The sequence below is a fragment of the Mustelus asterias genome, chromosome 24 (assembly GCF_964213995.1).
Source record: "Mustelus asterias chromosome 24, sMusAst1.hap1.1, whole genome shotgun sequence".
Taxonomy (NCBI): domain Eukaryota; kingdom Metazoa; phylum Chordata; class Chondrichthyes; order Carcharhiniformes; family Triakidae; genus Mustelus; species Mustelus asterias.
Genome location: NC_135824.1, coordinates 58,369,619 through 58,395,065, shown reverse-complemented (window position 1 = coordinate 58,395,065; position 25,447 = coordinate 58,369,619). Strand labels below are relative to the sequence as shown.

General features: G+C 48.5%; 1 protein-coding gene across 12 annotated transcripts in view; it reads left to right on the top strand.

Moving 5' to 3' along the window:
- Nucleotides 1–578: 578 nt before the first annotated feature.
- The window catches only part of c24h19orf47 (chromosome 24 C19orf47 homolog), a 40,163-nt gene continuing 15,294 nt past the window's right edge, over nt 579–25,447 (top strand). For 10 of the 12 annotated variants that reach the window (XR_013500811.1, XR_013500808.1, XR_013500805.1 and 7 more), the window contains exons 1-3: nt 588–654; nt 6,796–6,883; nt 17,340–17,454. Coding sequence is in view for 2 of the 12 variants with exons in the window: in XM_078241726.1 (XP_078097852.1) it covers nt 636–654; nt 6,796–6,883; nt 17,340–17,454 (222 nt within the window). In the remaining 10 variants the exon portion in view is untranslated. Of the gene's footprint in view, nt 655–6,795; nt 6,884–17,339; nt 17,455–25,447 lie in introns of all 12 variants that reach the window. The other 2 variants (XR_013500810.1, XR_013500809.1) reach the window with 1 other exon arrangement.

Below are 25,447 nucleotides of genomic sequence, written 5' to 3'. Positions count from 1 at the left end.
GAATCCAGGTCCCTGGAGCTGTGAAGCAGCAGTGCTAACCACTGTGCTACCGTGCCGCCCCGTCTGGTTACTAGGGTCTGGTTGCTAGGGTCTGGCCTGGTTACTAGGGTCTGGTCTAGTTACTAGGGTCTGGTTGCTAGGCTCTGGTCTGGTTACGAGGGTATGGTTGCTAGGGCCTGGTCTGGTTGCTAGGGTCTGGTTGCTAGAGCCTGGTCTGGTTACTAGGGTCTGGTTACTAGGGTCTGGTCTGGTTGCTAGGGTCTGGTCTGGTTACTGGGGTCTGGTCTAGTTACTAGGGTCTGGTCTGGTTGCTAGGGCCTGGTTACTAGAGTTTGGTTGCTAGGGTCTGATTACTAAGGTCTCGTTGCTAGAGTCTGGTTATTAGGGTCCAATTGCCAGGTTCCGGTTGCTAGGGGTTGGTTACTAGGGTCTGGCTACTTGGGACTGGTTACTTGGGTCTGGTCATTAGGGTCCAGTTGCTAGGGGCTGGTTGCCAGGTTCCGGTTGCTAGGGGGTGGTTGCCAGGTTCCGGTTGCTAGGGGCTGGTTGCCAGGTTCCGGTTGCCAGGTTGGGTCGCTCCTTTCCGGTCGGGCTCCCGGACATGACGTCAGGCGCTCCGCGGAGCCGCGGCCAAGATGGTGTCGGTGACTCTGGGTGAGTTGGTAAAAAGCGGCCGAGCCGCGGGGAGAGAGAGAGAGCCGGGGGGAGGCCTCGGTGCTCAGACCCCCGGGGGACTGGGCCTCTGCGCCCCGGGGGTGGAGGGCGCTGGGGTGTGGGCCCGCGGCCGGAGCCTCAGCCTCAGGGCCCCGGGCCTGTGGGAAGCGGCCTCCCCGCCGGGGAGCCCCGGGCTCGGATTGAAGCTCGGGACTGGGAGTGAATTCCAGCTGGAACTCCGGCAGCTCCTGACAGACACTGAGTCACAGCGGCACCCATTCCAGCCCAATCCCCACACAGCCTCCCAGCGCAGCGCTGCGGGAGCCCCGCACTGTCAGAGGGTCAGTGCTGAGGGAGCCCCGCACTGTCAGAGGGTCAGTGCTGAGGGAGTGCCGCACTGTCAGAGGGTCAGTGCTGAGGGAGCCCCGCACTGTCAGAGGGTCAGTGCTGAGGGAGTGCTGCACTGTCAGAGGGTCAGTACTGAGGGAGTGCCGCACTGTCAGAGGGTCAGTGCTGAGGGAGTGCCGCACTGTCAGAGGGTCAGTACTGAGGGAGTGCCGCACTGTCAGAGGGGTCAATGCTGAGGGAGTGCCGCACTGTCAGAGGGTCAGTGCTGAGGGAGTGCCGCACTGTCAGAGGGTCAGTGCTGAGGGAGTGCCGCACTGTCAGAGGGTCAGTACTGAGGGAGTGCCGCACTGTCAGAGGGGTCAATGCTGAGGGAGTGCCGCACTGTCAGAGGGTCAGTGCTGAGGGAGTGCCGCACTGTCAGAGGGTCAGTGCTGAGGGAGCGCCGCACTGTCAGAGGGTCAGTACTGAGGGAGTGCCGCACTGTCAGAGGGTCAGTGCTGAGGGAGTGCCGCACTGTCAGAGGGTCAGTGCTGAGGGAGTGCCGCACTGTCAGAGGGTCAGTGCTGAGGGAGTGCCGCACTGTCAGAGGGTCAGTGCTGAGGGAGTGCCGCACTGTCAGAGGGTCAGTGCTGAGGGAGCCCCGCACTGTCAGAGGGTCAGTGCTGAGGGAGCCCCGCACTGTCAGAGGGTCAGTGCTGAGGGAGCCCCGCACTGTCAGAGGGTCAGTGCTGAGGGATGCCGCACTGTCAGAGGGTCAGTGCTGAGGGAGTGCCGCACTGTCAGAGGGTCATCTAAAAGATCCAGTGGCATATTCTGAAGAGCAGCTGGGAATTATACCTGCTGTCCTGCCCAATATTTATCCCACAACCAACATCTCACAACCCCATGATTAACTGGGTTGTAAAGCACTAAGGGACAACTCATGATCTGATATTATTTAAACATGTATATTATTTTTACATTCGGAACCTCTATCAGTGGGTTTCAAGAGCCAGCACGGTGGCACAGTGGGTTAGCACTGCTGCCTCACAACTCCAGGGACCCGGGTTCAATTCTGGCCTTGGGTGACTGACTGCGTGCAGTTTGCATGCTCTCTTCGTGTCTGTGTGGGTTTCTTCCTACAGTCTAAAAATGTGCAGGTTAGGTGGATTGGCCATGGTAAATGTTGCAGTTACAGCGGTAGGGTGAGGGAGAGTGCTTGGGTAAAGTACTCTGACAGAGGTGGTGCAGATGGGCTGAATGGCCTCTTCTGCATTGTAAGGATTATTCCATTCTGAGAGTCAGAAGATCTTGGGTTAAAGCCCCCCTTGGGGCTTAATTGTGGGAAGAAATATCAAGGAGGGGTGTGGGGTGGGGGGGGGGGGGGGGGTTGGTGTGCCTTACTGTCAGCTAGAGAGCCCTTTGCTGTGTTAAAGGAGCTGTTTAAGTATAAAACATTACATTGCCAGTGTCTTTTAGAAAATAAGGTGCAGCTCTTATCTAGGCTGACTCGAAAATTCAAAACTGCTTTTTGTCAGTTAAGAGTTGAGGATCTAAGGCAGGTTGAAAGATGGTGTTAAGAGAGTAAATGACGGAACAGGTTCAAGGGGCTGAATGGCCAGTTCCTGTGCCTCATCGGGTGCATGTAAATAACCCGGTGGCGGTATTTGGAAAAAAAAATAGCAAAATATTCTGAAGAACCAGCCCCACCAAAAGTAGACCGACTGATCACCTGTCTTATTGCTGTTTGTGACATTTTGCTGTATGCAAAATAGCTGCAACAAGGCAAATCAAAAGCAACTCTCCTCCTGACACCCCAAAGCCTGTCCACCATCTACAAGGCACAAGTCAGGAGTGTGATGGAATACTCCCCACTTGCCTGGATGGGTGCAGCTCCAACAACACTCAAGAAGCTCGACACCATCCAGGACAAAGCAGCCCCGCTTGATTGACACCCCATCCACCACCTTCGACATTCAGTCTCTCCACCTTTGATGCACAGTGGCAGCCACATGTTCCATCTACAAGGTGCACTGCAGAACTCGCCAAGGCTCCTTCAGTAGTACCTTCCAAACCCACAGCCCACTTAAAATGACAAGAGCAGCAGATACCTGGGAACACCAGCAAGTGGAGGTTTCTCTCCAAGCTTCACACCACCCTGACTTTGAAGTTTATTTATTAGTGTCACAAGTAAGCGTACATTAACACTGCAATGAAGTTACTGTGAAAATCCCCTAGTTGCCACACTCCAGCGCCTGTTCGGGTACACAGGGAGAATTTAGCACGCCCATTGCATCTAACCAGCACGTCTTTTGGACTGTGGGAGGAAACTGGAGCACCCGGAGGAAACCCACACAGACACGGGGAGAATGTGCAAACTCCACGCAGATAGTGACCCAAGCTGGGAATTGAACCCGGGTCCCTGGCGCTGTGAGGCAGCAGTGCTAACCACTGTGCCACCATGCCGCCAGTTCCCAATCCTATCTTGCACTCATCAGGACAAATGCAAGAATACCAAATTTCAACCAATCGCAATGATCTCTCCAGAAGAGAAACAGGCGCTGATTGGTTGACCGTAGGGGCCGGCACAGTGGTTAGCGCTGCTGCCTCACAGCTCCAGGGACCTGGGTTCGATTCCCGGTCTCGGGTCACTGTCTGTGTGGAGTTTGCACATTCTCCCCATGTCTGCATGGGTTTCCTCCGGGTGCTCCGGTTTCCTCCCACAGTCCAAAGGTGTGCAGGTTAGGTGGATTAGCCGTGCTAAATTGACCCAAGTGTCAGGGGGTTAGAGGGGTAAATACGTGAGTGTTATGGGAATAAGGTTTGGGTGGGATTGTGGTCGATGTAGACTCGATGGGCCGAACGTAGGGATTTTATTCTATTCTTGTTCATGTGACCCAAGGCTGGAATTGAACCCAGTTCCCTGGCACTGTGAGGCAGCTGTGCTAACCACTGTGCCACCGTGCCGCCCCCAACTTTGCTGGTCTGTACGGGGATCGAACCTGCCACCTTGGCGTTATTAGCACCACGCTTTAACCATCTGAGCTAACTGACCACTGCAAGTTGAGCCAAAGGGCCTGTTTCCATGCTGTAGACCTCGATTAGGCCATCTTGCACCCTTTGTTCTGGAGAAAAGGAGCTTAGCATTCACTCAATCCTGATTTTTGCAGCTGCTCTCTCTGTGGTATTAGTTCTGTGTAAATATGAGTTTCTTTAATTCGATCACGCAATGCGGATGTCACTGACGAGCCAGTCTTCGTTAACTGTGCCTAACAGCCTTGGAGAAGGTGATTGTGAAGCCCCCCCCCTTAAACCTCCATGGTCTGTGCAGTGAAGGAGTTCCCACACCACTGTCGCCAGGATTTTGACCCAGCAGCGCCAAAGGCACATCAGTATGTATCCCAAGTCAGCACGGTGTGTGACACAACCATACATCTGCTGCCTCTTGTCATTCTTGGTAGCAGAGGTTGTGGGCTGTTGAAGGAACCTTGGTGGGTTGTAACAGTAACTGTAGGAGTGAGCGTTTAACGTGAGGGCTAGTTTTTAAAACATTTTAAAGAATCTACTGGTTTGCAATGATGTTGAAAAGGAATCTATCTCGAGCATGCAAACTATTCTGTAGTCCGTGCTCTCAGTTATGCGAATGGTGCTATTTTGGTCTCTCGGCTTGTCTTTGAGTCCCAGTTGTCCCTTTGACCTTCAGTTACTAAATGTCCAAGATCAAGCTGTCGATTACGTCACAGTTGCTGAAATTGAGAAATCATCCTCTCGAAAGCAGATGGCAAATCCCGGTGTTAACTCGGATAGCAAAGCTTGTGTGGGGGTAAAGGCTGCCCTTGTCACATTGCTTGAAGTTGTCTTGCTGCAAGGGGACATGGCCAGTGCACGTCCGAACAATCCATGCTATTTAGGCAACGGAGGGTGCAAAGGAGATCATTAATACATTGCAAACATGTATGTCACACAGCAAATATTTCTCCTGAGGAAAGCTTGGACAAACTAGTCTTGTACTCGCCGAAGTTTAGAAGAATTGAAGGGAACTTGATTGAAACGCAAGATCCTGTGGGATAGATACGCAGAAGATAGGAGGAGGCCCTTCGAGCCACGCCGCCATTCATCTCGATCGTGGCTGGTCATCTAACTCAAAAGCCTAGAATCCCTATCCCTATCCCTAGCCAAAGGAGCCTTTTCCCCATAACCTTTGATCCCATTCGCCCCAAGTGCTATATCCAGCCGCCTCTTGAATACATTCAGTGTTTTGGCATCAACTACTTCTTGTGGTAATGAATTCCACAGGCTCACCACTCTTTAGATGGATGTGGAAAGGATGTTTCCTCTTGCAAGAGAACCTAGAACTAGGGGTTAGTGTTTAAAAACAAGGGTTCGCCCATTTAAAACCGAGATGAGGAGATTTTGTTTCTTGAGGGTTGAGAGTCTTTGAATATTTTTAAGGCACAGCTAGATAGATTCTTGATAAGCAAGGGAGTGAAAGATTATCGGGGGGGGTAGGTGGGAATGTGGTTACAATCAGATCAGCCATGATCTCATAGAATGGTGTAGCAGGCTTGAGGGGCCGAGTGGCCGACTTCTAATTCGTATGTTCATTTGCTAAAACAGATCGAGTTTTGTTTAGAAATCATAGAATCCCTGCAGTGCAGAAGGAGGCCATTCGGCCCATCGAGTCTGCACCCACCACAATCCCACCCCAGGCCCTATCCCCACAACCCCACACATTTACCCCGCTAATCTATACATCCCGGGACACTAAGGGGCAATTTAGCATGACCAATCAACCTAACCCACACATCTTTGGACTGTGGGAGGAAACCGGAGGACCCGAAGGAAACCCACGCAGACACGGGGGGGAACGTGCAAACTCCACACAGACAGTATTGTAATTGTTTTTCCGCAGTTTTTGTTGCTAATTGCTGTGTGACGTACATGTTTGCAATGTATTAATGATCTCCTTTGCACCCTCCGTTGCCTAAATAGCATGGATTGTTCGGACGTGCACTGGCCACGTCCCCTTGCTCAGTCAGGGAGGGGGCTGATTAAACAAAAAAACAGTTTGAATTTCCTTTCACCCACCTCGTGCCTGACACCCCTCAGTCACTTGGTGCTCGGAGTTCCAGAAACATGCTGAGCCCTGACTTTTCCATTGGAGCTGCAATTCGTGTTAGATGGAGCTCCCCACTCTGACTCTAAATCTACAACGATATTTGCCTTATAGGGATGGACAGGGGTTCCACCCCTTACTGTCAGATGCTGCCTTTCAAGAATGTGAGTGAACTGACAGCAGGAATCAGCTTCATTGCCCATCTCTGGGCCTGTTATTAGGTTTACAAGTTTGTTTCTTGTCTGAGCGACTGAAGCTGGGCACTCATCAATGCTGTACAGCTTCAGATTTAAATGCTGGCCTGCTTTGTTAATTGTCACTCTGTAAAGATATGGTCAGTGCTGGGTCCATTATCATTCGCAGGTCTCTCTCCAGCCCCTGCCCCTGGCTAGTAGAACCATATAACCCCTCCAGCGCAGAAGGAGGTTGCACCAGCTCAGTTACCCAAGGCCAGAATTAAACTCTGGTTCCCCCTGGCGCTGTGAGGCAGCAGTGCCACCGTGCACCCTCAGAAAGAGGCCTTCCATCCCATCGAGTCTGCACCGACTCGCCAAGGAAACAGCCCACCCAGGCCCCCCTCTGCAGCAGCCGGTTAGACTGGTGTTTCAGCCCGGTTGCGTTTAGGATAACTGTGCTCTTTAAGAGAAATGATCTGTGTTGACACACTTCAAAGACTGAAACCTTTTTCTGTTTTGCAGCAACATCGGAGTGGATTCAGTTTTTTAAAGATGCAGGAATTCCAGCAGGACCAGCTGTTAACTATGCTGTTAGCTTCGTGGACAACAGGTAGGTTTCTTAACCCTTGTACAATTACCCTTGTACAAAGGGCGGCACGGTAGCACAGTGGTTAGCATTGCTGCCTCACAGCTCCAGGGTCCCGGGTTCGATTCCCGGCTCGGGTCACTGTCTGTGTGGAGTTTGCACATTCTCCTCGTGTCTGCGTGGGTTTCCTCCGGGTGCTCCGGTTTCCTCCCACAGTCCAAAGATGTGCGGGTTAGGTTGATTGGCCAGGTTAAAAAATTGCCCCTTAGAGTCCTGGGATGTGTAGGTTAGAGGGATTAGCGGGTAAAATATGTGGGGGTAGGGCCTGGGTGGGATTGTGGTCGGTGCAGACTCGATGGGCCGAATGGCCTCCTTCTGCACTGTAGGGTTTCTATGATTTCTATGAATTAGCTGAAAAGAACCTGAGACTACCTGGATGGTTTTCTCTGTTCTATAAAGTTCAGCTGTATAAATGTCATAGCTTTTGATTCTATTTGTGATTTTGTCAAACTGTCCCCATGCTATTCAGATATAAGCATCTGTCAGGAGACATCGAAGAAACTGAGGCCAAACTTCTCCCTAGAGTCCCTCCAGTACAGAATGAGGCTATTCGACCCATCGAGTCTGCACCAACTCCACTGCAGAGCATTTTACCCAGAGCCACCGCGCCCTATCCCTGTAACCCCACACATTTATCCCGCTAACCCCCCTAACCTACAGATGTTGGGATACTAAGGGACGATTTAGCGTGGCCAATCCACCTAACCTGCACATCTTCGGAGTGTGGGAGGAAACCAGAGCACCCGGAGGAAACCCACGCAGACACGGGGAGAATGTGCAAACTCCTCTCTTTCTGTCGTCATTTGATCTCTCAGCCACTTTTGAAGCGTATCGAATTAAAATGAGCAATGGGCGCCTTCTCCTCTCGCGTGGAAACAGGAGTGAAATTGCAGGACAGAATTTGCTCTGACCGAGACTGCAAGAAACTACAAAGGGTCGTGAAAGTAGCCCAATCCATCGCGCAAACCAGCCTCCCATCCATTGACTCTGACTGCACTTCCCGCTGCCTCAGAAAAGCAGTCGGCATAATCAAGGACCCCACTGTACCTTGTCCGTCCACCTCAGCATTACAGCTGCCAGTGTTTTAAATTCGCTATGCATGAATGCAGTCATAGAGTAGCAAACCTAGCTTCCGTCCATGCAAGACAGCAACTTAACAATACCACTGGGCTGGTCTGTGTGAGGGGTGAGGTCCGTCAGAACAAAATGGCAGCTCCCATACCGAACACTGCCTGGGGAGAGCATTTATGTTTTACTGCGAGGCAGCAAGGAAAAGCAAGGGGATGGCACGGTGGCACAGTGGTTGGCACTGCTGACTCACAGTGCAAGGGTCCCGGGTTCAATTCCAGCTTCGGGTCACTGTCTGTGTGGAGTTTGCACATTCTTCCCGTGTCTGTGTGGGTTTCCTCCGGGTGCTCCGGTTTCCTCCCGCAGTCCGAAGATGTGTGGGTTAGGTGGATTGGCCATGTTAAATTGACCCTAGTGTCAGGGGGATTAGCAGGGTAAATGCGTGGGGTTACAGGATTAGGGCCTGGATGGGATTGTGGTCGGTGCAGACTCGAAGGGCTGAATGGCCGCCTTCTGCACTGTAGGGATTCTATGATCTTGCTTCCTGCAATTTAAACAAAATCTGAATTTGTTCGTGGGAAACCCTGTGCAAACTCCACACAGTCACCCAAGGCTGGAGTTGAACCCAGATCCCTGGTGCTGTGATGGAGCACGGTGGCACAGTGGTTAGCACTGCTGCCTCACAGCGCCAGGGACCTGGGTTCAATTCCAGCCTCAGGTGACTGTCTGTGTGGAGTTCGCACAGTCTCCTCGTGTCTGCGTGGGTTTCCTCCGGGTGCTCCGGTTTCCTCCCACACTCTAAACATGTGCGGGTTAGGTGATAAATTGCCCCTTGGTGCCCCAAGGTATGTAGGTTAAGGGGAATAGTGGGGTAAATACATGGGGTTATGTGGATAGGACCTGGGTAAGATGCTGTGTAGGAGAGTTGGTACAGACTCAATGGGCCGAATGGCCACCTCCTGCACTGTAGGGATGGTGATCTAAGCGTTGCTTTTCTGATGCAGTCCATTGATGCACCAACCTTTTCAAATCGCAGTATGCGACATCTGGGAAAAACTGGTTACAAATTTCCAATGCTAACTATGTGGTAATGTACAGACACAGGGTATGGATGAAAAATTTAGGAGTTACAGATAATTGCTTTCACCTCACAAGCATCAGTTCCCATAATTGCCTCCTTCATAAAGCTAAATTTAGCTTGCACTTAGAAAATGTGTTGCTGCTGGCAGATGATCTAATATATTCCTGCTGTGAGCTTCTGCCAGTGATTCCTTACTGAAGAACCCTCAAGGTATGCATACCTCGCGTCAAAGATTTCCATGTTTGAGCCCCCACTGTTATTTCGTTAATGTCATCCAGAGATTGATATGAGCAAATCATTTTATTTTGGTGATAGACCAGGGTGGGAACTTTGGTGTGTTGTGGCCATGAATCTGTATCCCACTTCCCCGCAAAACAAAACCTGTGATCTGATTTATTATTGTCACATGTACTGGGATTCAGTGAAAAGTATTGTTTCTTGCGCGCTATACAGACAAAACATACCGTCCACAGAGAAGGAAAGGAGAGAGTGCAGAATGTAGTGTTACAGTCATAGCTAGGGTGTAGAGAAAGATCAACTTAATATTATGGAAACCGCCCATCTAAATTTATCACACTTCAATTACATCCCTCAGCCCCATCCCTCAGCCAGCAGAGATGCTGCAGTGCTGATCCCACCAGTGAAAAGTATTGTTTTTTGCGTATTATACAGACAAAGCATGCCGTTCATAGAGAAGGAAAGGAGAGAGTGCAGAATGTAGTGTTACAGGCATAGCTAGGGTGTAGAGAAAGATCAACTTAATGCGAGCGAGGTCCATTCAAAAGTCTGACAGCAGCAGGGAAGAAGCTGTTCTCGAGTCAGTACGTGACCTCAGACTTTTGTATCTTTTTCCTAGACGGAAGAAGGTGGAAGAGAGAATGTCCGGGGTGCGTGGGATCCTTAATTATGCTGGCTGCTTTTCCGAGGCAGCGGGAAGTGTAGACAGAGTCAATGGATGGGAGGCTGGTTTGCGCGATGGACTGGGCTTCATTCACGACCTTTTGTAGTTTCTTGCAGTCTCGGTCAGAGCAGATTCTGTCCTGCAGTTTCACTCCTGTTTCCACTCGAGAGAAGAAGCTGCCCATTGCTCATTCTAATTAGATACGCTTCAAAGTAGCTGAGAGATCGAGTGATGTCAGAAAGAAAGCTGCTTGCATCTTCGATCCCTCTCCCCACCCCCAACTGTAATCCCGCCATGTGATCCAGGGATCCAGTCGGTTTGAAACCTTGAGTGCCTGCCAAGTTAATTCCTAAGCCATAATAGCAAAGAAAGGTCTAGATTTTATTTCCTGTTTGAACGGAACAAGGTACTCTGAGCTAGGGATGTAGTTGGAGTTCTGCAGAGGCGGCATGGTGGCACAGCGCCAGGGACCCGGGTTTGATACCAGCCTCGGGTCACGGTTTGTGTGGACGTTCTCCCCGTGTCTGCGTGGGTTTCCTCCGGGTGCTCTGGTTTCCTCCCACAGTCCGAAAGACATGCTGGTTAGGTGGATTGGCCGTGCTAAATTGCCCCTTAGTGTCAGGGGCACTAGCTCAGGTAAATGGGCGGGGCTGTGGGGATAGGGCCTGGGTGGGATTGCTGTTGGTGCAGGCTCGATGGGCCGAATGGCCTCCTGCACACTAGTGATTCTATGCGAGGTCTCCAAGCTATTCGGTTAATAGCAGCGACAGGAGCAGGAGGAGTTCATTTAGCCCCCCCCCCCCAATCATTCAGAGTAGATGATGGTTTATTTGCAGCCTAACTGCATATACCCTTGCATTTGTCCCATTTCCCTTTAATACCTTCGGTTAAGAACAGTCTGTCAATCTCCACTTTCAAATTACAGTCACTTTAGAATTAATTGCTGCATGCGGGAGACAGTACCAACCTTCTGGCACGCTGGATAAAGACAAAATACTGCGGATGCTGGAATCTGAAACAAAAACAGAAAATGCTGGAAAATCTCAGCAGGTCTGGACAGCATCTGTGGAGAGAGGATAGAGCCAAAGTTTCGAGTCTGGATGACCCTTCGTCAGAGCTGGACATCCAGACTCGAAACGTTGGCTCTGTTCTCTCTCCACAGATGCTGTCAGGCCTGCTGAGATTTTCCAGCATGTTCTGTTTTTGCTTTCGGCACCCTGTGTGTGTAGAAATGTTTCCCAGCTTCACTGTTGGAAGGTCTGGCTGTAATTTTAAGACTCTGCCCCTTCGTTCTAGAATCTCCAGCCAGGGAAAGTAGTTTCTCTCCATCTGCCCTCTTTACCTTGAAAACTGACCCATTTACCCCGAACCTTCTAAACTCCAGTAAGTAACAGCCTCGTTTGTGTAATCGTGCCTCATAATTTAACCCTTAGGGCTCAGATACCGTTCAAATAAACCTACGCTGCACTCTTTCCAAGGCCAATATAATCATATTTCCCCATCTCAGACATCACACGAGTGCACCAAGCACTTCCTAAATTGGATATAGCGCAGGTTGGAAAGCTTCCTCTATCCCCCAAGCCCATCACGCAAACCAGCCTCCCATCCATTGACTCTGTCTACACTTCCTGCTGCCTCAGAAAAGCAGCCAGCATAATTAAGGACGCCCACGCACCCCGGACATTCTCTCTTCCACCTTCTTCCGTCGGGAAAAAGATACTAAAGTCTGAGGTCCAACCGACTCCAGAACAGCTTCTTCCCTGCTGCCATTAGAGTGCCAGTGGTCAGCACTGCTGCCTCACAGCACCAGGGACCCGGGTTCAATTCCCGACTTGGGTCACTGTCTGTGTGGAGTTTGCACGTTCTCCCCGTGTCTGCGTGGGTTTCCTCCGGGTGCTCCGGTTTCCTCCCACATTCTGAAAGACGTGCTGGTTAGGGTGCATTGACCCGAACGTACACCGGACTGTGGCAACTAGGGGAATTTCACAGTAACTACATTGCAGTGTTAATGTAAAACTTGTGATTAATAAATAAAACTTTAAACTTTTTTGAATGGACCTACTTCGCACTAAGTTGATCTTTCTCTACACCCCAGTTATGACTGTAACACTACATTCTGCTCTCTCTCCTTTCCTGCTCTATGAATGGTACGTTTTGTCTGAATAGCGCGCAAGAATCAATACTTTTTACTATATACTAATACATATGACAATAATAAATCAAATCAAACCAAATCCAAATACTTCCTGCTACACCAGTGTGACACCTCGGTTCCCACTCCAGGTTTTGCGTTGACTTCTCTGTTGAGCCATGAAGGTCTCTCGCACGGAAGGAGAGTGTTTAGCCTGTCACATCTCGGTTCTCTCCTTCTGCAATTCAAAACTGACCTCTTTCCATTGCCCTGAATCTTTCATTGCTTCAAATATTTTATCCAATCTTCCCTTAAAAATGCGTTGATCTCTGCTCCGGTCTTGTCCTGTGACTGACATTCCATTGTGTAACACTCTCTCTGCAGACACTTTTCCTGTTCTGTCCCCATTCTCTGGGGGCATTCTAATAGTGCCTCTGAGTTAACTAACAGATGGCTTCATGGATTTAATTACTGGGGGCGTCCTGTGATTATAAAAACTGTCTTGTTCAATGAAGAAGACGTTGAACTCATTAATTAGCAAACAACGCTGCACAAGAAAGCAATTTCCACCTCTAAGTAGGCTAGAGTTACATAGAATCATAGAATCCTACAGTGCAGAAGGAGGACACTCGGCCCACTGAGTCCGCACCGACCACAATCCCACCCAGGCCCCATCCCCATAACCCCATGCATTTACCCTAGCTAGTCCCCCTGACACTAAGTGGCAATTTAGCATGGCCAATCCATGCTAACCCGCACATCTTTGGACTGTGGGAGGAAACCGGAGCACCCGGAGGAAACCCATGCAGAGACGGGGAGAATGTGCAGACTCCCCACACACACAGTGACCCAAGCTGGAAATCGAGCCTGGGTCCCTGGCGCTGTGAGGCAGCAGTGCTAACCACTGTGCTGCCCACAGAAACATAGAAAATAGGAGCAGGAGGAGGCCATTCGGCCCTTCAAGTCAGCCCCGCCATTCATTCTGATCATGGCTGATCATGAAATTCAATTTCCTGATTCCACCTTCCTCTCATATTCCTTTAGCCCCCAGAGCTACGTCTAATTTCTTCTTGAAATCACACAACATTTTGGCCTCAGCTACTTTCTGTGGTAGCGAATCCCACACATTCACCACCCTCTGGGTGAAGAAATGTCACAATCTGTCTTTAAATTCATCAAGTATTATTTGATATGATCAGGAATGATTTTAGCAGTCTTCGCTGTTAAACTGCTCCAACTTGTTGGAGAGCCCGTACATCTGAGATCCAAATGTTTGAATGCCAGCAGTCTGGAGAAAACAGCCAGCGATCTTTGGAAAACTAATAGGTACAAATAGCAATTCTCGCAAACAAAGCCTCAAACTAGTGGTCAAAGGCAGGCTGAATTCACACCACATTTACAACATTTTTGCTTATTGACAGATAGCTGCTTTCCTTGCTATGGGTATCATGAAAATAAGAAATGGGAGCGTGTGTAGGCCACATGGTCCCTATGCCCGTTCCACTATTCAGTAAGATCATGGCTGATTTTCCAACTCAACACCACTTTCCCGCCCCATATCCATTGTTTCCCTTATTGTCCAACAAAAACCTATGGATTGCCATCTCAAATATATTCTCAAACTGAACACCCATAGCAGTCTGGGGAGACGATTCCAAAGATCTACAACCATCTGAGTGAAGAAATTTCTCCTCCTCCTCAGTCCTAAAATGGCTGACCTCTTATCATGTGACTATGACCCCATGTTCCAGACACTCCGACTGGAGTAAACAACCCCTCAGCAATTTTCTTATTCATTCGTGGGACACGGGCATCGCTGGCTGGGCCAGCATTTATTGCCCATCCCTAGTTGCCCCTTGAGAAGGTGGTGGTGAGCTGTCGTCTTGAATCGCTGCAGTCCATGTTCTGTGGGTTGACCCACAATGCCGTTAGGGAGGGAATTCCAGGATTTTGACCCAGTGACGGTGAAGGAATGGCCAACATGTTTTCAGGTTAGGATGGTGAGTGGCTCGGAGGGGAGCTTGCAGGTGGTGGTGTTCCCATGTATCTGTTGCCCTTGTCCTTCTAGATGGAAGTGGTCATGGGTTTGGGCGGCTGTCTAAGGATCTTTGAATTTCTGCATGTTTTCTGTTAAGCCCTCTTAAGGATGTTGCACATTTTGATCAATTCTCATTCTTCTACACGCCAGTGATTATGGCCCCATTCTATGCAATCCTTCCTCATAGGCAACCCACTCACCTGAGAAAGCTATTGAGTGAACCTTTGTGCACCCTTTCTAAGTGCATCCTTCCTTGGATAAGGAGACTAAACGTTCAGGATTCATGTTGTTTATAAATGCAGAGTACAGAAAGAGGTACAGCTTTCAGTTCACAGGTATAAAGTTGTACAGTTGTGACGGAAAAATAAAATCCAAATTCTGTAATCATTTAATTACTTTCTTCAAAGTAAGGCCAACAGTTGGTGCTGGATTTGGGGATTGCTGCCTGAAAGACTAATGTGGACTAGGGTCTGGATTGAGAATACTCAGGCTTATCTCCTGTAGGACCTCTGCACGGTGGCCCAGTGGTTAGCACTGCTGCCTCACAGCGCCAGGGACCTGGGTTCGATTCCCAGCTTGGGTCACTGTCTATGCGGAGTTTGCACGTTCTCCCTGTGACTGCGTGGGTTTCCTCCGGGTGCTCCGGTTTCCTCTGGAGGACGTGCTGGTTAGGGTGCATGGGCCATGCTAAATTCTCCCTTCGTGTACCCGAACAGAGTGTGGCGACTAGGGGATTTTCACAGTAACTTCATTGCAGTGTTAATGTAAGCCTACTTGTGACACTAATAATAAATACAATTAAAACATGGATATGTGGCTAAATTTGACGCAGCATCCCAGAGGTGAAAAAGCATGGGAGGTTGGTTAGGAAGGTTCAGTCGCTGGGTATACATGGAGAGGTAGTAAATTGGATAAGACACTGGCTCAATGGAAGAAGCCAGAGAGTGGTAGTGGAGGATTGCTTCTGAGTGGAGGCCTGTGATTAGTGGTGTGCCGCAGGGATCAGTGAACAAAAGAACAATGAACAATACAGCACAGGAACAGGCCCTTCGGCCCTCCAAGCCCGCGCCGCTCCCTGGTCCAAGCTAGACCATTCTTTTGTATCCCTCCATTCCCACTCCATTCATGTGGCAATCTAGATGAGTCTTAAACGTTCCCAGTGTGTCCGCCTCCACCACCTTGCCTGGCAGCGCATTCCAGGCCCCCACCACCCTCTGTGTAAAATACGTAACTGGGTGCAGTATTCCAAATGCGGCCGAACCAATGTTCTATACAACTGCAACATCAGACCCCAACTTTTATACTCTATGCCCCATCCTATAAAGGCAAGCATGCCATATGCCTTATTCACTACCTTCTCCACCTGTGACGTCACCTTCAAGGATCTGTGGACTTGCACACCCAGGTCCCTCTGCATATCTACACCCTTTATGGTTCTGCCATTTATTGTATAGCTCCCCCCTACGTTAGTTCTACCAAAATGCATCACTTCGCATTTATCTGGATTGAACTCCATCTGCCATTTCTTTGCCCAAATTTCCAGCCTATCTATATCCTTCTGTAGCCTCTGACAATGTTCCTCACTATCTGCAAGTCCAGCCATTTTCGTGTTGTCCGCAAATTTACTGATCACCCCAGTTACACCTTCTTCCAGATCGTTTATATAAATCACAAACAGCAGAGGTCCCAATACAGAGCCCTGCGGAACACCACTAGTCACAGGCATCCAAAAAGACCCTTCCACTACCACCCTCTGTCTTCTGTGACCAAGCCAGTTCTCCACCCATCTAGCCACCTCCCCCTTTATCCCATGAGATCCAACCTTTTGCACCAACCTACCATGAGGGACTTTGTCAAACGCTTTACTAAAGTCCATATAGACGACATCCACGGCCCTTCCCTCGTCAAGCATTCTAGTCACTTCTTCAAAAAACTCCACCAGGTTAGTGAGGCATGACCTTCCTCTCACAAAACCATGCTGACTATCGTTAATGAGTTTATTCCTTTCTAAATGCGCATACATCCTATCTATAAGAATCCTCTCCAACAACTTCCCTACCACGGACGTCAAGCTCACCGGCCTATAATTTCCCGGGTTATCCTTCCTACCCTTCTTAAATAACGGGACCATGGGTCCATTGTTGTTTGTCATCTATATCAATGATCTGGATGATAATGTGGTAAATTGGATCAGCAAATTTGCTGATGATACAAAGATTGGAGGTGTAGTGGACAGTGAGGAAGGTTTTCAAAGCTTGCAGAGTGATTTGGACCAGCTAGAAAAATGGGCTGAAAAATGGCAGATGGAGTTTAATGCAGACAAGTGTGAGGTATTGCACTTTGGAAGGACAAACCAAGGTAGAACATACAAGGTAAATGGTAGGACACCTGAAGAGTGCAGTAGAACAGAGGGATCTGGGAATAGATACATAATTCCCTAAAAGTGGCGTCACAGGACGATAGGGTCGTAAAGAGTGCTTTTGGTACATTGGCCTTTATAAATCAAAGTATTGAGTATAAGAGTTGGAATGTTATGGTGAGGTTTTATAAGACATTGGTGAGGCTGAATTTAGAGTATTGTGTGCAGCTTTGGTCACCTAATTACAGGAAGGATATTAATAAGGTTGAAAGAGTGCAGAGAAGGTTTACAAGGATGTTGCTGGGACTTGAGAAACTGAGTTACAGAGAAAGGTTGAATAGGTTAGGACTTTATTCCCTGGAGCGTAGAAGAATGAGGGGAGATTTGATAGAAGTGTATAAAATTATGATGGGTATAGATAGAGTGAATGCAAGCAGGCTTTTTCCACTGAGGCTAGGGGAGAAAAAAACTAGAGGACATGGGTTAAGGGCGAAGGGTGAAAAGTTTAAAGGGAATATTAGGGGGGGCTTCTTCACACACAGTGTGGTGGGAGTGTGGAATGAGCTGCCGGATGAAGTGGTGAATGCGGGCTCACTTTTAACATTTAAGAAAAACTTGGACGGGTACATGGATGAGAGGGGTGTGGAGGGATATGGTCCAGGTGCAGGTCAGTGGGACTAGGCAGAAAAATGGTTCGGTACAGCCAAGAAGGGCCAAAAGGCCTGTGTCTGTGCTGTAATGCTCTATGGTTCTATGTTTGACCGACTGCCCCTCACAGTTCCTGACCGCTGCACCAGTTGTCATGCAAGGCATTTTACAGTAACCTGTCTTTGTTCCCGCAGGATACAGAAGAATATGCTCATGGACCTCACCAAGGATATCATGAACGAACTGGGCATCTCTGTCGTTGGGGATATTATTGCCATTCTCAAACATGCCAAAGTGGTGTACAAGCAGGTGAGGACTGGTAAACTTATTCCCGTAAGCTGAACAGTGGAACTGGCCTCTTACTTCAGTTTTGCACAATTGTTGTTCACAGAATCCCTACAGTGCAGAAGAGTTCCATCAAGTCTGCATCAACTCTCTGACACAGAATCTTACCCAGGCCCTATCCACGTAACCCACACGTTTAGTATGGCCAATCCCCCTAACCTGCACACCTTTGGACACCAAGGGGCAATTTAGCATGGCCAATCCACCTAACCTACACCATTTTGGACACCAAGGGGAAATTTAGCATGGCCAATCCACCTAACCTACACTTCTTGGGACACTAAGGGGCAATTTAGCAAGGCCAATCCACCTAACCTGCACATCTTTGGACACTAAGGGGCAATTTAGCATGGCCAATCCACCTAACCTGCACATCTTTGGACACCAAGGGGCAATTTAGCATGGCCAATCCACCTAACCTACACTTCTTGGGACACTAAGGGGCAATTTAGCATAGCCAATCCACCTAACCTATACATCTTTGGACACTAAGGGGCAATTTAGCATAGCCAATCCACCTAACCTGCACATCTTTGGACACCAAGGGGCAATTTAGCATGGCCAATCCACCTAACCTGCACATCTTTGGAGTGTGGGAGGAAACCTACGCAGACACGGAAGAATGTGCAGATTCCACACAGGCAGTCGCCTGAGGCTGGAATTGAACCCGAGTCCCTGGTGCTGTGAGGCAGCAGTGCTAACCACTATGCCACCTATTTGTGTCTATAGTGATAGGAAACAGTTGAAGTGACTCGAATCTCCATGTGTCTCCCTTTCACGAACCGAAAGCTTGAGGTGCATTTTATTTGGCGTTACATGCTATCCCATTGAATCTGTTTGACTGCATTACCCTGCTAATAGTCGCAAATAGCACAAAACGTTAGCATATTAAATAATGAGGCTGAATAGCAGTTTTATGCTCCTTTCAGCACTCAACATTTAGCCTTTCAGTTTCTGCTCTATCCCAGCTGTTATTTGCTATTCAACCTGCATTAGGCAATAAAAAAATAATGTTTTGAACTAACTCCCTTTGGTGCGGCATTAATCTGTATATAGCTTTATACATTTCCCAAATTATTTATTTGGCAGGTGTATCCGTCTCAGAATTAAGTTTAAGTTTGTTTATTGGTGTCACAAGTAGGCTTACAATAACACCGCAATGAAACCACTGAAAATCCCCTAGTTGCCACACTCTGGCACCTGTTTGGGTTACACTGAGGGAGAATTTAGCATGGCCGATGCACCCTAACCAGCACGTCTTTCGGACTGTGGGAGGAAACCGGAGCACCCGGAGGAAACCCATGTGGACACGGGGAGAATGTGCAGACTCCGCACAGACAGTGACCCGAGCCGGGAATCGAACCCGGGTCCCTGGCGCTGTGAGGCAGCAGTGCTAACCCACTGTGCCACCCAATTGAGGGATTGAATGAGGTTCAGTAAGGAAGTTAATATGGAAGAATCCTCTAAGTGTGACCTCGAGATTGCAAAATCAATCCATAAGACCATTGTTTTTATGGGGTCCTGTCTTTAAGGTAAAGAAAAACGGGACAATTCACACCAACCAAGTTTTCTTATCTGGTGGATTAGCATCTGGAACAGGTGGGGAGGTGGAGGATTTAGTTCAAAGGTGCAAAGCTGCAGACAGTGGAAAGCTGAAATCAAAACAGAGACTTTTGGAAATATTTAGTTGGTCAGCCTTGTGGACAGAGAAACAAAGCGAACGTTTCAGGTCGATGACCTTTCATCAGAAGTGGGAAATGTTAAAAATGTAACAGGTTTTAAGCAAGTGAAAGGTGGGCAGGGAGGCAAAAGCACTAAAGTAAGATCTGTGGGAGGACAGGAGAGATTAAATGACAAAAGAATTGGTGGTGTGAGGCTGAAGGGAGTGATAATGAAACATTCAAAGGAACAGAAGACGTGTCCAGAGGATGTGTGTCGTAGTTGGCTGTTCATTGACTCAGTAAAAGAGGAACCTGGAGCCAGTCTTTCCTCAACATCGGTTTATTCACAAAACCCAGTGGACACAAGCACAGACGGCCTTTACCTTCCCCCAACACACACCTGTTCACAGAATCCCGACAGTGCAGAAGGTGGGCATTCGGCCCATCGAGTCTGCACCGACCACAATCCCACCCAGGCCCTAAGATAAAAGCAAAATACTGCGGCTGCTGGAATCTAAAACAAAAATAAAAAATGCTGGAAAACCTCGGCAGGTCTGACAGCATCTGTGGGGAGAGAATAGAGCCAACGTTTCGAGTCTGGATGCCCTTTGTTCCTCTGATCCAGACTCGAAACGTTGGCTCTATTCTCTCCCCACAGATGCTGTCAGACCTGCTGAGATTTTCCAGCATTTTCTATTTTTGTTCCACCCAGGCCCTATCCCCGTAACCCCACGTATTTACCCCGCTAATCCCCCTGACACTAAGGGGTAATTTAGCATGGCCAATGCACCCTAACCAGCACATCTTTCGGACTGTGGGGGGGGAAACTGGAGCACCCGGAGGAAACCCACGCAGACCTGAGAAAGTGCAAACTCCACACACACACAGTGACCCAAGGCCAGGATTGAACCTGGGACCCTGGCGCTGTGAGGCAGCAGTGCTAACCCACTGTGCCGCCCATACTCTATTGAATATGAAGGCTGATGAGGTGGTCGGCGAGGACAAGGGAACCCTATCATAGTTCTGGGAATGGGAGGAGGGGTGAGAGGAGAAGTGTGGGAAATGGGCCAGGCATGTTCGAGGACCCTGTCGACCATGGCAGTGCGAGATTCCTAGGTTAGGGAAATAATAATTATTGAGAGTTGTTTGGCTGTGTCTTTGTGTAAGATCAGTGCAGTATCCAATTTGTTCCTTATTGAGGCCATGGGCATAAACAGAGCAACATAAATCGATTAACAAGTACATTCAACAGTAAAGCATTTAATTACCCCGTATAGTGAGGTGGTGACGAAGTTACAACGGTTATCAACCTCCATGAGTAAAGCAGGATTATTTTAGAGAGAGTTCTTAAAAGCTGCAAAATTTATACAGGACCCAATTTTCACAAGGCAACTTGGTTTATCCGAGATCCGAAGACAGAAAGGACTCTCAACTCCTGCAGGTTTAGGGCCGGACGTTGTAAGTTCTGCCCTCTGGCCAGTTATACATCCACTTCAAACTAGGCCGCACGAGAAATCTGACACGGCGTCCAGAGGAGTGGCTGCAGCACTTTGCAGTTGGTCAGTGCCAACATGTAGCACGCAGCGACCCTAATGAAGGTACACTGCATTGTGTTAAAATAGTTACGGTGCTGTGAATTTGTTGACCCTGCGTTGGCAGCAGCTCAGAATGCCTCCTTAAATTCAGAAACCTTTGATGAAGCGCCAAGGTCCGTAACACCATCGAGATTGAAGAGCCTTGCGAGAGGGAAAGCAAAATAACTGGTGAAGTAATAAACAAAGAACAAAGAACAATACAGCACAGGAACAGGCCCTTCGGCCCTCCAAGCCCGCGCCGCTCCCCGGTCCAGGATTGAATCCTGAATCCAGGATCCCCGCCCAATTTTCCAGCCATAAGACCATAAGACCATAAGACATAGGAGCGGAAGTAAGGCCATTCGGCCCATCGAGTCCACTCCACCATTCAATCATGGTTGATTTCAACTCCATTTACCCGCTCTCTCCCCATAGCCCTTAATTCCTCGAGAAATCAAGAATTTATCAATTTCTGTCTTGAAGACGCTCAACGTCTCGGCCTCCACAGCCCTCTGTGGCAATGAATTCCACAGACCCACCACTCTCTGGCTGAAGAAATTTCTCCTCATCTCTGTTCTAAAGTGACTCCCTTTTATTCTAAGGCTGTGCCCCCGCGTCCTAGTCTCCCCTGCTAATGGAAACAACTTCCCTACGTCCATCCTATCTAAGCCGTTCATTATCTTGTAAGTTTCTATCAGATCTCCCCTCAACCTCCTAAACTCCAATGAATATAATCCCACGATCCTCAGACGTTCATCGTATGTCAGGCCTACCATTCCTGGGATCATCCGTGTGAATCTCCGCTGGACCCGCTCCAGTGCCAGTATGTCCTTCCTGAGGTGTGGGGCCCAAAATTGCTCACAGTACTCCAAATGGGGCCTAACCAGTGCTTTATAAAGCCTCAGAAGTACATCCCTGCTTTTGTATTCCAAGCCTCTTGAGATAAATGACAACATTACATTTGCTTTCTTAATTACGGACTCAACCTGCAAGTTTACCTTTAGAGAATCCTGGACTAGGACTCCCAAGTCCCTTTGCACTTTAGCATTATGAATTTTGTCACCGTTTAGAAAATAGTCCATGCCTCTATTCTTTTTTCCAAAGTGTACGACCTCGCACTTGCCCACGTTGAATTTCATCAGCCACTTCTTGGACCACTCTCCTAAACTGTCTAAATCTTTCTGCAGCCTCCCCACCTCCTCAATACTACCTGCCCCTCCACCTATCTTTGTATCATCGGCAAACTTGGCCAGAATGCTCCCAGTCCCGTCATCTAGATCGTTAATATATAAAGAGAACAGCTGTGGCCCCAACACTGAACCCTGCGGGACACCACTTGTCACCGGTTGCCATTCTGAGAAAGAACCTTTTATCCCAACTCTCTGCCTTCTGTCTGACAGCCAATCGTCAATCCATGTTAGTACCTTGCCTCGAATACCATGGGCCCTTATTTTACTCAGCAGTCTCCCGTGAGGCACCTTGTCAAAGGCCTTTTGGAAGTCAAGATAGATAACATCCATTGGCTCTCCTTGGTCTAACCTATTTGTTATCTCTTCAAAGAACTCTAACAGGTTTGTCAGGCACGACCTCCCCTTACTAAATCCATGCTGACTTGTCTTAATCCGACCCTGCACTTCCAAGAATTTAGAAATCTCATCCTTAACGATGGATTCTAGAATTTTGCCAACAACTGAGGTTAGGCTAATTGGCCTATAATTTTCCATCTTTTTTCTTGTTCCCTTCTTGAACAGTGGGGTTACAACAGCGATTTTCCAATCCTCTGGGACTTTCCCTGACTCCAGTGACTTTTGAAAGATCATAACTAACGCCTCCACTATTTCTTCAGCTATCTCCTTTAGAACTCTAGGATGTAGCCCATCTGGGCCCGGAGATTTATCAATTTTCAGACCTTTTAGTTTCTCTAGCACTTTCTCCTTTGTGATGGCAACCATATTCAACTCTGCCCCCTGACTTTCCTGAATTGTTGGGATATTACTCATGTCTTCTACTGTGAAGACTGACGCAAAGTACTTATTAAGTTCCTCAGCTATTTCCTTGTCTCCCATCACTAGATTACCAGCGTCATTTTGGAGCGGCCCAATGTCTACTTTTGCCTCCCGTTTGTTTTTAATGTATTTAAAGAAACTTTTACTATCATTCCTAATGTTACTGGCTAGCCTACCTTCATATTTGATCCTCTCCTTCCTTATTTCTCTCTTTGTTATCCTCTGTTTGTTTTTATAGCCTTCCCAATCTTCTGACTTCCCACTACTCTTTGCCACATTATAGGCTCTCTCTTTTGCCTTGATGCATTCCCTGACTTCCTTTGTCAGCCATGGCTGCCTAATCCCCCCTCTGATAACCTTTCTTTTGTTTGGGATGAACCTCTGCACTGTGTCCTCAATTACTCCCAGAAACTCCTGCCATTGCTGTTCTACTGTCTTTCCCATTAGGCTCTGCTTCCAGTCGATTTTTGTCAGTTCCTCCCTCATGCGCCTGTAATTACCTTTATTTAACTGTAGAACCTTCACATCTGATTCTGCCTTCCTTCTTTCAAATTGCAGACTGAATTCTACCATATTATGATCACTGCTTCCTAAGTGTTCCCTTACTTTAAGATCTTTTATCACGTCTGGCTCATTACATAACACTAAGTCCAGAATAGCCTGTTCCCTCGTGGGCTCCATCACAAGCTGTTCCAAAAAGCCATCCTGTAAACATTCAATGAATTCCCTTTCTTTGGGTGCACTGGCAACATTATTTACCCAGTCCACCTGCATATTGAAATCCCCCATGATCACTGTGACCTTGCCTTTCTGACATGCCCTTTCTATTTCGTGGTGCATTTTGTGCCCCTGGTCCTGACCACTGTCAGGAGGCCTGTACATAACTCCCATTATGGTTTTTTTGCCTTTGTGGTTCCTCAACTCTACCCACACAGCCTATCTACATACCAATATCCTATCCACCGAGCTGTCCCTCACAGCTACGATGCTTTGTTCATTACAACCTATTAACTCACCCCCACCCCCCCATTCCAGACCATGTGATCTCCAGGGAGAGGCGAAAACCCAGAGTGAAAAATGGTTGGGCAGCACAGAGCTTGATTATTCTTCTGGCCCGCTGGCTATTGACACTGACCTAAATAGCCTGGATTTCGAGAGCACTTTAACACTTTCACAGTCTGGTTAACCGTGCTGCACCAGGTGAAAATGAGTGCTGAATTTTTAGCAATAACTTTTAGGGAACATACTATGCAGCTTTGGTGCAATCATACCTGGGGCACAGTGTACAGTTTTGGCCTCCTTATGTAAGGAGCGGGTATACTTCTCTTAGAAGGAGTGGGCGGCACAGTGGTTAGCACTGCTGCCTCGCAGCGCCAGGGACCCGGGTTCAATTCCAGCCTCGGGTCACTGTCTGTGCGGAGTCTGCACGTCCTCCCCGTGTCTGCGTGGGTTTCCTCCGGGTGCTCCGGTTTCCTCCCACAGTCCAAAGATGTGCAGGTTAGGTTGATTGGCCATGTGAAATTGCCCCTTAGTGTCAGGGGACCAGCAGGTTAACGGGTGGAGTTACAGGGAATCGGGCCTTGGTGGGATTGTGGTCGGTGCCAACTCGATGGACTGAATGGCCTCCTGCACTGTAGGGATTCTATGAGTGCAACAAAGAGCAGTAAGTAATGTCACAACACCAGGTTAAAATCCCAACAGGTTTATCTGGTAGCACGAGCTTTCGGAACACCCGATGAAGGAGCAGCGCTCTGAAAGCTTGTGCTACCAGATAAACCTGTTGGACTTTAACCTGGTGTTGTGAGACTACTTACTGTGCCCATCCCTGTCCAACGCCGGCAACTCCACATCATGGCCGCCACCAACAAAGAGCGAGATTGATTCATGGAATGAGCAGGGTGCTCTAAGAGGAGAGATTGAGCAGAATAGGCCTGCATTCGCTGAAGTTTAAAAGACTGAAAGGTGTCCTCATTCTAGAGGGTTTGCCAGGGTTGTTTCCCCTGGCCAGGGAGTCTAGAACATGGAGTCGCAGTCTCAGAGTAAGGCACCAACCATTTAGAACGGAGGTGAGGTGAAACTTCTTCACTCAGAGGATTGCGAATCTTTGGAATTCCCTACCCCAAAGGGGGCGGATGTTGAGTCATTAAGTGTATTCAGGACTGAGATCGATAGATTTTTAACCACAGGGGAATCGAGGGGTGTGGGGATTGGGTGGGAAAATGGAACTGATGTTGAAGTTCGGTTATGATCTTATTGGAATGTGCTACATGCTCCACCTGCCTTCTCCCCTAACCCTTTGTACAGAGAGAATAAAGAGATCATAGAATCATCGAATCCCTACAGTGCAGAAGGAGGCCATTCAGCCCACCAAGTCTGCACCAACTCTCAGACAAAGCATCCCACCCAGGCCCTATCCCCATAACCCCCTGTATTTAACCCACTAATCCCCCTAAACTGCACATCTTGAGACACTAAGGGGCAATTTACCATGGCCAATGTGGGAGGAAACTGGAGCACCCGGAGGAAACGCACGCATAGTATCCCTCCCCTCACTTGCAGCATCCAGGCTGATTCTCTGAAATCAGTCGAGTGAATCTGGGATCTTGTTCCGTATCGTTCAGTATAACACCAGCTGATGCCTTTAATGACTGAGTCACTGGAGCAGTTTAAGCAAAACCGTTGAATTATCCTTATTTATGTAAACAGTAAAGAGAGT